The following is a 13061-nucleotide window of genomic DNA, read 5'->3' on the forward strand; positions in this document are numbered from 1 at the left end:
TCTAGAACACACTCGTTCGAATCCACACTGCTAAAAGAGAACAAGGGACCATTTTCACGTTTCAAAACAGAAAACCACATAGTTGGATGGTGAGAATGGCGGTGCATTAGGGACGAGGCTTTGCTTCACAGAACCTTCCTGCACCCTCCATTGGTCCATGAGAGAGCTTTCTACTTGCCCCGAGCAGATGTGACCAAGGGCTGGTACACGTGCCACCATTCGCCATCATGGGACCCAGGCTGGGGCTGGCTGGCGGGTGTCACTGGTCCACGTTTTATAGATGAGACAACCGAAGCTCCAGGAGGCTAAGTGCCCTGACCAAAGTCATTCGCTAACGGGTGGGCTGCATGACTCCAAATCGAGAGAGTTCTTGCCACTTCACCATCCTGCTTTCAGACTGAGCATAACGCTGACTTACCACAAGGCACACTCATCTTGAACATACACGTGGCTGTCATGTCACTGTTGCCACTGCACAGCTTTAGGAGGGGCTACTCCTCATACTTAGAAGGGACATGAAAACTAGATGAAATGATTAGCCTGAAAAATGCCATTCTTGGAGAGCATACTGGTAGGAGCTTGGGCTCTGCCCTAAGTTAGTGAGTGGGAGAGCCAGCAAGCAAGTCTGAGCCTACCTGCATGCCTTCTGGCAACTTGCTTTCGCCGCAGGACTCAGTCTACTTATCTGCAAAATGGCAGGGAGAGGAGGGTAGCTACGTACAGTATCTGTTTCATGGAGTGTGGGGTGAGAATCAAATGAAATAATGTATGTAACATATAAAAAGTAATGCTTCCCACCTCTTTTTCACCTTATAGCACACGCAGAAAATGATGGCAAATTGGTAAAATAGATGAAGTGGCAACTGACCCTGCTGCAGCAGTCCCTGGCCCTCCCTGGCCAACCCAAGGGCTGTGGGGATCAGCACACCCATGTACCTGTGAGCCATTCCTGGCATGGCTGCTGGCAAGGACAGGTGTGATGCACTAGAATGGTGCCTGGCAGAGTGAGAGCTTAATGTAGCCTTAATAATAACTGGAAAGTTATACTTGCACTGCATTCTCTCAGGGTTAGTTCTGAGTATCTATAGCTGCACTGTCCAGTATGGCGGCCACTAGCCATGTGCAGCTGTTTAAATTTAAATTTAAACATAAACGTGGTACTAACCACACTTCAAGCACTCAAGAGCCATATCTAGCTAGTGGTTACTGTATTGTACACCATACTCGCAGAACATTTCGATAGCACAGAAAGTTCCAAGGGACAGCACTAGGTGGTCCTCACATCACCACTAGAGTGTTCCATTCCCTGAAGGTGAGACCTGTCACCTCACTGAACCTGTGACCGGTGGAACTCTGTCCAGTGCCCTGCACACGGGGCGGGACCTGGGCACTGCACGTGAGACTGGTGCTGCCATAATTCAAATCACTATCTTGCTTGTCTTGCTGTCACTCAGGTAAAAGGCCTGCCATCTAAATAAAATAAGCCTAAACAGGGTTACCAACAGACACCAAAAAGGAAACTGGGAGTCCCATCCCAATGTGAAATAACTAAAACTTTTTAGTAAAGATTCTCCATTCCTGCACAAACTGGTTACTTTATCGAGAGCTGAGAAAATGCCAGGTATCCAGGCCCATTTGAAATATTATTCATCTGCATCATGAGCAGTCACTAATCAACAGCGCAAACTGTGAAATCCCTATTATTTCCTTGCCAGGATGGAGCACTCCCCATCACATTGCATCCGATAGGAACACTGCAATTTAGGGAGTAAATGGAACAAACGCGGGCACTTTTTATAAAATACTGAAGATCCCAAGGAAAGTTCAGAAGAGGTTGCTGGCACCGACATCGATTCCAAGATCAAATCGACCGAGTTCCTTAATAAAGCCTGTCATTATACACTCAGACAATATAGACAAAATTCTGCTTCGGGTCAAGAGAGGATCATTTACAGGAGTCGGGGAAGAATTTTCCCTTCTCTCTTTACTACAGCACAACTGGCAGGGTGCACCTCTGAGTTACTCCTTCATTCTCTGTCCTGGCTTTGTCTTTCGGAGATTAAGTATGGCCTGTTGTTTGAATGAATGAATGAGAAAGAGGAGGCTTATTAAAGACATTTGTTTTTATGGTGCTCATTCTAAGTCTCCTAGTAGGTTCCCGATCACCTAGCATGTCCATGAGCACCGAGCACCGTGGAGACACATTCCCACTGAATTATAAAAACTCTGAATGTGATTTAATTGAACCACCCTCAATAAAGCTTGCCCATAACTTGGGTACGGACTAGAGAAACACATACAAAGTGCCTGGCAAAGGGTCTGGCACATAGTAGGAGTTTTGCAGATGACAGCTACTTTTTGTTGTTTTCTTAGCGTCCTCAGCATACAGAATGCAGGAAACATTTGCACCAAATATCATTTGCCGGATCCCACTAAATCCTTATATGTTGTCCCTCCTCAGCGTCTCAAAATTACCAGAAGCCACAAGCTACCTAGCAACTTTTGCATTTATATGGGAGGACCCAAAGGGGAACAACTACTAGTTTTCCTAATCTTATTTAACTTAGCTATCAAAAACAACGACAACAACTCTTCCTATCAGAGCTTACTATATGCTGGCACTGTTCTAAGATTCATTCCCATATTCACATACTCTGCACAACTATCCCATGGAAGTAAGTACTATTTTTAATCCTCATCTCATGTAAGGAAACAGGCACAGAAAGGGGAAGGTACCCTGACCCAGGTCACACAGCTAGTAAATGGCAGAGCCAGGATCAGAAACCAGGCACCAACACTGTGGAAACAAAAGACAGACAGTCTGGAAGCTTCCTCAGTCTTCAAACTGCATTTGTGAAATCCTCTTTCCAAGTTCATATTCTCCGGGAAGATATGTTTAATTGCTATCTGTCTGCAAAGTTTGTTTAGATCTCACCTTAACAGTACAGCACACACTGGGATCTCGGTCCATGCAAAGCAACACAGGACGATCCTACGCCCACACTCGGGGCCTCTGAACACAGATGTCCATCCCCTCCTTTCTGGTCCTCCCCTACAAATCTCCCTAGGTGCTCATGCTGGGCCCTATCCCTCCGCATTATCTCGAGCACAGGCCTCTGGACGGCACAGAGCCCAGCCCCAAGGGGGTGGTAAGCAGCATGGAGACAGTACAGCCCGTCCAGTGCCGTCCATTCACACAGCTGCAGGGACGCCCCGTCGTCATCTCCCAGGACACACGGACGGCGACTCACAGCCTACACTGCGCATCCCGCCCGATATTTGGAAATGGCAATGCTGCCTCTCGATTTTCTCTTTTCCGGGCTGAACAGCCCCAATTTCTTCTGCCTCTTCTCAGAGGTAGTATTTCTCAACCTTCAGTCATTTTCATTACTCTCCTCTGGCCTCTCTCCAAGATTCTGTATCTTGTTTAAATTGTGAAGGCCAACACTGAACATGATTTAAGAACAATTGTGCCTGGAAACGTAACAAAGGCCCAACCAGTATAGATTCCAGAAGGTAAATATTTTCTCAAAAAAAAAAAAAAATCTAAGTATTACAATATTAATAATGGAAGGCAGTAAGAATTAGGTTGACCAAATACAATAATTTCTGTTGCTTGTCATATCATTTCCTCTAATTATTGTGGTGGTTTCTGGGAGACTTATCTGTCCTGGTAAGTCTTCTCAGAAATGATTTTGCTCCTCCTCAAAAAAACCTAAGCTTTTCTTCTTAGTTTTAGCTTCTCTTTCCCTCAGTACAGAAATCCAACATCATGAAAAATGGCAGTCCCTCTTCTCTGGACGCCAGCTTTTGCAGAAATAGCACTTCCTTTCCTGATTTCTTCAATTTCTGCTGCTTTTGGTAAGACATTCTCCTGCCTGGCTGCACTGCCTGCCTCCCTTTTGGGTGCATTTTAGGGTGTGGGTGCTCACCTGGGGGCCAGGTAGGACACACAGAATATGCAGAGCCTGCCCATGCCCCCAAATGCATCAGCGCTGTCTCTTTAAGAGATTCAGAGGTGACCCCAATCAAGTTCCACATGGCAAAACCCTCTGCTGGGCTTGGGAGCACGTGGGATAGGGGACTGGACCTGAAATGGAGGAAGAATCACATCCAGAGCAAAACAACACGGAAGAGCTGCTAAAGAAACGTGACCTCAAAAACACAGAAGCCCTGAGCACAGCCAGACACCTGGATGCTCAGTAAACAAGATGGCTTGGGGGCTATTTGAAAAAACTTTAAAAATTCTTTTTCTTCCCCCCTTCTTTTGCCTCCCCTCCCCACTCCGGTTCAAGGTGTTGTTTCTCAGTCTAGTTGTGTAGGACACAGCTCCCTGGCCCTGCTGGTATTAGGAGCCTTGCGCTCCCCCGGCTGAGGCAGTTGGTCGCCAGTCGTTGGTCGGCCGCTGACAGCAGCTCACGGCAGCTCTCGCCGGCTGCTTGCTGCTCACACTGGCCACCGGCCACTCACGCTGGCCACCGGCCACTCACGGCAGCACACGGTAGCCCACAGCAGCTCACACCAACCTCCGGTTGCTCACGGCAGCCCAGCTCCAGGGAGAGCTGTTATTCACAATCTTAGCTGTAGAGGGCGCAGCTCACTGGCCCATGTGAGAATCGAACCATGATCTCAGCGTTAGGGAGACGGCGCTCCAACCACCTGAGCCACCGGGCTGGCCCTAAAAATTCTTTAATACAACATAACAGGAGAACGGAAGTGACCACTCAAGGAAGCAAAACCAAAATCCTCCAACCCGCATAGAGCCACCCATTTTTCTGGGTAGATTAAGGGTGTGTCTGCTCCCTGACCCCCCCAGCCTCACTCTTTCAGGGCAGACACCTGGGGGCTGGCGGGCTGCCACACACACTACCTGTCCACTTGCTCTGGTCCTTCTCGCCTCCACTCTCTTGGTCTTTAGCAACCTCCTCTGGATCGGCAGCCGCTTCACTGGGCCCTTCAACATCTTCAACGGCTTCTTCTGAAACAGAAGAAAAACAAAATGTCAATGATTAAAAGTAGACAGAAGGTGCAGGACTGTTCGCTCCTACTCCCAAGAATTACCAACCAGAAAACACAGGCACCAACGACCGTCCCTCCTCTCTTCCCAGTGGCTCCTGAAAGGCCAACGGCACTGCGGCTATGCCAGGGTCTGGGTAAGCAGTGGGGACAACGCTTGTTGATACGAGACTGTGACTTGCTCTAGCTGTGTGGATATTTCCAGATGGATTCTGAATGCCTCATTTGAGCTTCTCTTACTGAAAAGCCAATTCTGTTGAAGAAGTAACTCTATCCAAATTCCCGAAGTTACATGCAAGCCTTTTACACTTGAAAATGCAAAATTTTACACTTTTGAAAGGGCAAAAAAGGAGTTTCTTCCCTAGCTCCAATCCCAAGGCATCCTGGCATTGAACTAGACTGGACCCATTCACTGACCCCTTGCAGGACCTGTGCACATGCCAGATTGCAGGGTTTTGTTTTGGTTTTTCAACAGTCATTTCATATCCTGAAGAGTCATAGAATATCAGTGATATGACTTTATCAATGTGAAGAGTTCTAGAAAATGTCATCTGTGGGCATGCGAGGCGTCAGTGGCGAGAAGTTAGATTTGTAGAGAAAGGGGGGAAAATGTAACAGAATCGACTTTCCTTTCGAAGTCACTCCATTCCTCACCCATCACTGGTTTAAAACTAACTAAGGAAATTGTCTCCAGCTCAACACACAGTCCTCTAGTGAAGGTAGAAGAGCGGTCATTTCCAACATTAGGTTAATCATGAAGTAAAGTGCTATTTGCCCAAGTGGGGAAGAAGAGGATACGACCCTCCAGATGCCGGGGAAAAGGAAGTGAGACATTTCTCTCCTGCTCTCCTGGCCCTTTGGCTCATTATCCAAAGCATTCATTGAGAACGGGTTAAACGAATGAATAAGGCAGACAAACCAAGGTGGGTTACTGCTGACATTATGAGGACACTTTGAAGAGCACATCTTCCTGAATGCAGAGATTTAAACACCTGCCTACCCACGTGTATCACGTGAGGCCGGCACTAGATCAGATCCATGGGGACCAGGCGTTAGGGTCCAAACTCGGACCATGGATTTGGCTCTCTGTCCAGTGTCACCCTAGGTCCCTCCAAAGGCAACTCTACTTTTCAATATTTCAAGGTATAATACCCTCCAACACTCCAGAAAATAGCTTCTAAATTTCATCCCACAAAGGAAGTAAAAAGAGTTCAAAGTACATTGACCTCAGAGGGTTTATGAAACATTTGAGGAAGAAAGTATCTGTTTAGTCAGATTTTCCTAATTCTATCCCAAAAGACAATGGAAGTCCAAGGAATGGAAAACTGAACTAGGAGTCAGGGAACATTCCTCCTTCATTATCATGAATAGGGGATTTATGAGGCAGTCATGGGGACACAGGTGAAGTAAGATACAGCTTATTTTCAACTCCACCTAAGAGGCCTCCACATATAATTTCTATGTCTCCTTTTTGCTCACTGTACGGTAAAATTAACATTGTCTCTCTACACCCACGCTGAGATCAAACCGAAAAATCAGGCAGCCATGGCTTGAAGTCAATCAGATACACAGAGCCATATTAACACTATACAGCATTTAGTAGGGGAAAATATATATAAATATATGCATATATATGTATACATACACACACACACACATATACATATACACAAGTGTTAGTAGAGCAATAACAAGCAAGTTAAACAGTACGATATATTTACCATCTTAACTATGTTCGGGCAGGATGTTCAATGCATATTTTTAGGCATTTGATAAAATTATTCAACACTATAATTATAAAATCCATCTTTGAATGGTGATACCAGCATTCAGTCAATCGATATTATTAAATTGGGTCTACCCAAAGTAGCTGGGTCTCTTAAAATATGCTCATTTGCCCCAATACATGCTGTGATGCAAAATATCTATAGTACCGATACATTTATCAAATTTGATTATGCAAAGAGATGGCTCAATGGCCTCTCTCCAGCAGGCGCACACACATTATCATCTTAGACGGAGGCAATCTGACACCTACACAACAGAACATTCTGATGTGGTGATGGACAGTGTCTAAAGGTAAGTGCTGCCTGCCCTGCAGAGGGAAGGAATTTGTCCACCGGGAGGCCGTCTCCAAGGCCAGCGCCTCTGTCTTGTGCATTTGGTGGGCTGCAGCCATCAGAGCACCGAGTAAAGACTCATGGTCACTCTGGCACTGACCCATTCTTTGGGCCTTTCTAGACATATCTATTCAGCAGAGACTGTAAAGGATCAGCACATCATTGACGCAATGAGCAAGGAACCTGCAGTGCTTTGTTAAATATTCCTGGAGCCTTCATTCATGAGCCCACTGGAGGCTTTGTTTTCTTCCCTCCGTGCCCTACTATAAGCAGAGAAGTGAAGGCAGCTGAGTTCTAATAAGAGGACAGACAAGAGAGATTAATGCAGGAACTTATTTTGCCTCTTTCTTTTTTTCTTTTTTACTTTTCCTTCTTTTCTTAATGATTTAAAAATCAAGTCATGGGTGGACGGGTGGCTCAGTTGGTTGGAGTGTGAGCTCTGGGCAGCAGGGCTGCGGGTTCAATTCCCACATGGGCCAGCGAGCTGCACCCTCTGCAACTAGAGTGAAGTCAATGAGCTGCCGCTGAGCTCCCGGGTGGCCAGATGGCTCAGTTGGTAGGAGCGCAGGCTCTCAACCACAGGTTTGCCTGTTTGACTCCTCAACTCCTGCAAGGGATGGTGGGCTCCACCCCCACAACTAAGATTGAACACGGCATCTTGAGCTGAGCTGCCGCTGAGCTCCCGGATGGCTCAGTTGGTTGCAGCGCGTCCTCTCAACCATCAAGGTTTCTGGTTCGACTCCCAAGGGATGGTGGGCTGTGCCCCTTACAACTAACAACAGCAACTGGACTTGGAGCTGAGCTGTGCCCTCCACGGCTGGGATTGAAAGGACAACAACTTGAGTTGGAAAAAGTCCCAGCAGTACACACTGTTTGTTCCCCCAAAAAGTCCTGTTCCCCTTTTCCAATAAAATCTTAAAAAAAATCAAGTCATCTTTTTGAGTTCCTACATTTGATATTATAATTTGTGACTCATTCACTAAAAGGCTGTTATATCCTTGGTGGGAGGAGAAATAATTAAGAAACCCCTGGACAAGCCAGCGGCCTTTACAAGCAGACCAGTGTCCTCACCCCTAGCTGAAAACCAGGTCCATTCAGCCCAGCTGGCACTTCCCTGCAGTTCCACCTGTGACCTACAGGTGTCGCCCTCTGCATGGAGAGGCCTGGAAGGGCAGCTAACTGTAGGAGGAAGACACTGTCTGAGCCGCCTAACCTGAGCATGTGGAAGTAATATACACGTTCAAGTGAACTGTCTGGTCCTGGGGAAATAAAACAGGACATTCATAAGCAGTTACACCATCTGTCTTTATACCATCATCATCAACAGCAAGAGGAAAAATAGCTCTTTAAAATGGATGAAAGCCCAGGCTGTCAGTAACCACAAAACTGTGAGCTCTGAATACCACTAAAGGTAGAGAAATGATTAAAAAAGAGATACAAACTATGAATTCGTCTGGACAGCACAATGCTTTGCAGGCAGGGTATGTTTTATTGGTCCCAAACACCTAAAGCAACCCCTCTCACTAAGACCCAGGTCTCAGGCACCCCCAGGAGGGGCTTGGTTTCCTTGCACGGCAAACACAGGGAAACCAGGAGCCAATGGCATCCAGCTCTGAAACCAAGAACTGCGTCCACACACTGAGCTCTTGGGGCTGGTTATCTAACCCTTGCTCCTTTTAGGAATGTGTATTTGATACCCATGTGCTGGTAGAGTACAGAGTGGAGGGGAGGTCCCCCACCCCCAACACCCATGTAGTTGGTAGCAACTGGTCAGGGTCATGACAGAAGTCGATTTTTTTTTTTCTATAATATCAGCTACTGACAGATGGTGGAAACAAGTGATGACTTGATGGACCGACAGTTTGGTTTTATATGGAAAATCCTGTCTTTCCCTCAGAAGACAAAGCTGCTTTCCTTCACCAAGACATACAATAGCCACCGTGCCATTTTTACGCCAAAATAGACAAGTCGAAACCATCTTCTCCCCACAGAGATTAATACTATTTCAGGACCCAACCTGAACACACCAGGAATGCTTCCTCCAGGGCCCAGCCAGGACCTGGGTGAGGCGGGTCATTCTCTGTTCCCTCTGCCGCACCTGTTCATGGCAGGAGGTAGCAGCCCCAGCACATCCCAGACAGAAGGTCTGTTTGTAGGAAGACTCCGGAGGAGGCCCCTGTGAACCCCTCACAGAAGGCCTCACCCTGCAACAGCCCTCACACTGGGGCACCCCTCCTGTTTGCATGTGTTTTTATGTTAAAGGACCAGGGGAACAGAAGCAAATCTTGAATAACTGTGAAGTCTTCCTGGTATCCCTTCTGCCTTCCACTTTCACGTAAAACTAGCTGAAGGCCTTAAAAAAATCTATTTCCATCAGCACCTCCTTTTTACAACTGCTTCAGCAGAAAGCATTTAGCAGTGCTCGGGCCAAACCGAGACTGCTCACGTCACTCATGTCTCCTGATTAAGGGCAGAGCCCTCAGGTGTAAAGTAAGAATTTCAGCAGATAAATACATCCTAAAAGGGAAGGGTTGCTAGGGCAGCTTCGGTTATTGGGGCGATGATAACCAGAGCTCCAGAAAATTTCCCTTTCCTCAAGGTGGTTTTGCTTACCACAAATGCAAACTGTTCTCTTAACAACCTTATACTTAACCATGTTGGTGAAGGTGGCTGCATGATTTCCCAAACCGTGATGAATTCTGCTCCCCAAGGAGGTGGGTGTGCCACCTGGCAGCCCCATGAGGGATTTGCAATTTTATGAACAACCTGGAAATTGGTTTGTGGAAGGAGCACGGGGCAGAAGCCAAAGCAGAGGGGGCATCATCAAGAAGTCAGCACTCACACCACCTCACACTCCCTCCGAATACGTTACCTGAGAAAACTTACCAGTTGCTACAAAATAATACTGTTCATCAAGTACTGGGGCTGAGGGCTGTGTCCACTGGGTGTCTTCACAAATCGCTTACAGACTTGGAAGGAAGGGGAGTCAATCAATGACTCAGACTAGTCCCTCTGTTCCTAACCCTTAACAGGATAATGTGGATTAATTCAAACCTTCCCCCAAACCTGACAAAGCCCCCTTAGAGCCTCGATGTGAAAGAAATTTGGAAATTCTCATAAGAATCCGGGTGTCTGTACCCAAGGCTCTCAGGCGATCATATTACTTAAATAATACACCAATCTGGGATCCCTGAAGAATGAAATCGCTCTTTCCTTATTCTTTGGGGGAGCAGTGTTTGAGGGTGGGGTTGAAACAAAGTGCGTTTGCCTGTCGGCGGGCTCAGGAGCGGAGAAACATTAGCTGTCATGAACCACAATCAAATCAGGTTTGAAATATTTAGCAGTGGCTTGGAAAATGCGGCTGGTGCAGCCCTGACAGGCGGGATGCACAGACACCCACTTTCCATTATAATGGAAATATCAGGCCTGTTCTGAATATGTATAACCCAGAAAAATGTATTGATTTTTCATTCGGCATTAAAAAAAATGAAATAGCCTGCAGCTGTCAAAAGCCTTTTGTTAAAAGCTCATCTTTCCTGGAATGAGGTTTACCAGAAACAAGTTTTAATTGTATAGAGGACCCCTTCTTTGAAAAACAAAATAACCAATCTGCTTCCTCTGCAGATAGGGTTAAAGCTTTTCCTTTCTCCATTTTCAACCTAATTAACCAAGGACAACCACTGAAGCAGGCGAAGCAGGCGGGAAAAGCCTGGCGTGCTCTGACCAGCAGGAGTGACACGCAGGGTGGAGGCCACTTTTTGCTAGAATCTCTGTGGTGGGTCGCGGGAGACACTCCATGACTGTGTCTTGTCCTCTTGTTCCTGTAACTCCTCTGCAGATGCTGGACTCTGTGGCTGCAGGCTCACTGTAGGACACTCCGACCAGTCAGCTGTCCTGAAATGTCTGTTGGCACAACTGGAAAACGAGGGCACAACACTCCAGCCTGCCCAATCCTCTTGGATTTCCTTTTACTATCCATAAGAAACCACTAATGGCTGTACATAGTCTACAGAACATGCATGCTTTATTTTGCTAATACAGGTCAAATCAAATCCCACAATATAAAAGGTCTAGACCACTTATTTTGAATAAGACCCAGTCCATTAAAATTCTGCTACAATAGAAACGTAGGAGAGGATATGATCTGCAATGCTGATGGACAGACGGCCCTGCTGCTCCCAGGTTCTCACCCCTAGTCTCATTTTCCCTCTCAAAGCCAGGGAGGAAGACATAAATAGTGACGACGCTGTGGCTGCACCCAGGGGGTGGGCCACTAACTATGCCATTCTCCCCCCATGACGTTTTGGTAAGTGTGTCCTCACGGAATGGTGACTACAGGTCCTACCAGGAGATGACTGTCTATGTGCCCCAGGTTACATCCCACCTGCACAGTGACACCCAGATCCAGGGTGCAAGCGTCTACTCTGCACATTTTCGCAAATGTTTACTCCATGCTTTTACTCCCTAGGGTCTTTCCAGCCCTGACAGTGTGCCTGGAAACAGCCTGAGAGGTAGCTTCGAGTGCTTAGGTTTTCAGGGTTGACGACACCCCAGCCCCAGGAGTTTTCCCTTAAATCAAAGCGAGTTTGCTTCCCACAAATGCAAACTGTTCTCGTAACACACCTTATACTTGCAATGTTGGTAAAGGTGACGGCACATTCTCACACCTGCACATGGAATAGGGAACTTACAAACCTACTTCAAAGTCTCTGTGAGTAATCATCTGAATATTATTTTCGATTGCTGACAAACTCTGTCCATCCTGTTTTGTACACCTTAATAGGCTGTAGACTGGTGGGGGATAATGCTAAATCACAAGACAAAGGGCTTGGGATCCAAATCCACACTGGTGAGTGGAACATTTTGAGATACAACTATCAATCTAGGCAGGAAACCTTAAAGGGGTGAAGGATGAGGGTAGGTGTGTGTATTGGGCCGGGGGTGGGGGGCAGGCAGGGGCTCCAAGCCTAGAACACTCATAGATTCAGCAACAGTGTACTATTTTCCCACCTTCTCAGGATAAGATGCCATTTCTTCTCCAATGGACATTAGAACTCCAGTGCATTCGCAGAGCCCAAGACATTCAGTGACAAGCATTCTCTCCAGTGGATGGCAGGCCAACTGGCCTCCTGCCCAACCACTGGCCCACGCCCTTGTCAGATCCCTCTCTTCTGCAGGACCCCTTGTGCTGGGTCTGAGGCACAGAGGACAGGAAAGGCAGAGGTATAAGTGTCCCCATCCAGGTCACCCTTATCTTTGGCATTTTCCATTTTCTCACCCATCTAAGCTCTCTGCCCAGGCAGCCATCCTGCCGAGGACCCTTCTCTACCAGCTGGAATGAACAGTCAGGGGTCCGCCTGGTGTTTCTGCAGGAAATTTTCCCATCCCAGTGGCTTAAAAAAAAAAAAAAAATGTGGCCAAACTGCTCACCAGTTGTTTTATACAAAGCTGCCATCTGGAAGATGACATTTATAAAAACAGATTTCATTCCTCCGAGCGGTACGAGGACGTGAGCAGGAGAGGAACTAGAGGACGCGTCGAGCTCAGACACACTCCCTTCCTCCAGTGACCCGTCCTTTTTCATGTGGATTATTTAAGTGATCGTTTTACCACCAAAATTCCTTTTACCACTAGGTGTTCGCTTACCAAATACACCTGGGGCAGCAGCGCCTGGAGTTTCTGGGCAGGGCTTAAAAGGCGGTGGCAGCCAGCCAGCCTTCCGCAGGGGCCGCCGGGCAGGGCTTTGCAGGACAACCCGACACTGAAGGAATCCGCCCTCCTCGCTGCCCCCACCCCAACCTTCTTTCCCGGTCCCCCACGCCTTCAACCCTGCCTTGGGCACCAGGCAAAAAGAATCCACACTCTGAAGGCAACTCCGGGTATTATTAAAATGACTAATTGGAGAATAGAGACCATTTATGCTTT

General features: G+C 47.1%; 1 protein-coding gene across 4 annotated transcripts in view; it reads right to left on the reverse strand.

Annotated features, from left to right (window-relative positions):
* Positions 1-13061, reverse strand: part of ZFHX3 (zinc finger homeobox 3) — a 245170-nt gene that overhangs the window by 40774 nt on the left and 191335 nt on the right. For 3 of the 4 annotated variants that reach the window (XM_074314649.2, XM_074314652.2, XM_074314648.2), the window contains one exon: positions 4871-4978. In XM_074314649.2, the coding sequence (XP_074170750.2) occupies positions 4871-4978 (108 nt within the window). The remainder of the gene's footprint in view (positions 1-4870; positions 4979-13061) is intronic. The other variant, XM_088800271.1, reaches the window with a different exon arrangement.

This window comes from Rhinolophus sinicus, chromosome 8 (assembly GCF_057876585.1).
Source record: "Rhinolophus sinicus isolate RSI-liver-muscle chromosome 8, RSI-T2T, whole genome shotgun sequence".
NCBI lineage: Eukaryota > Metazoa > Chordata > Mammalia > Chiroptera > Rhinolophidae > Rhinolophus > Rhinolophus sinicus.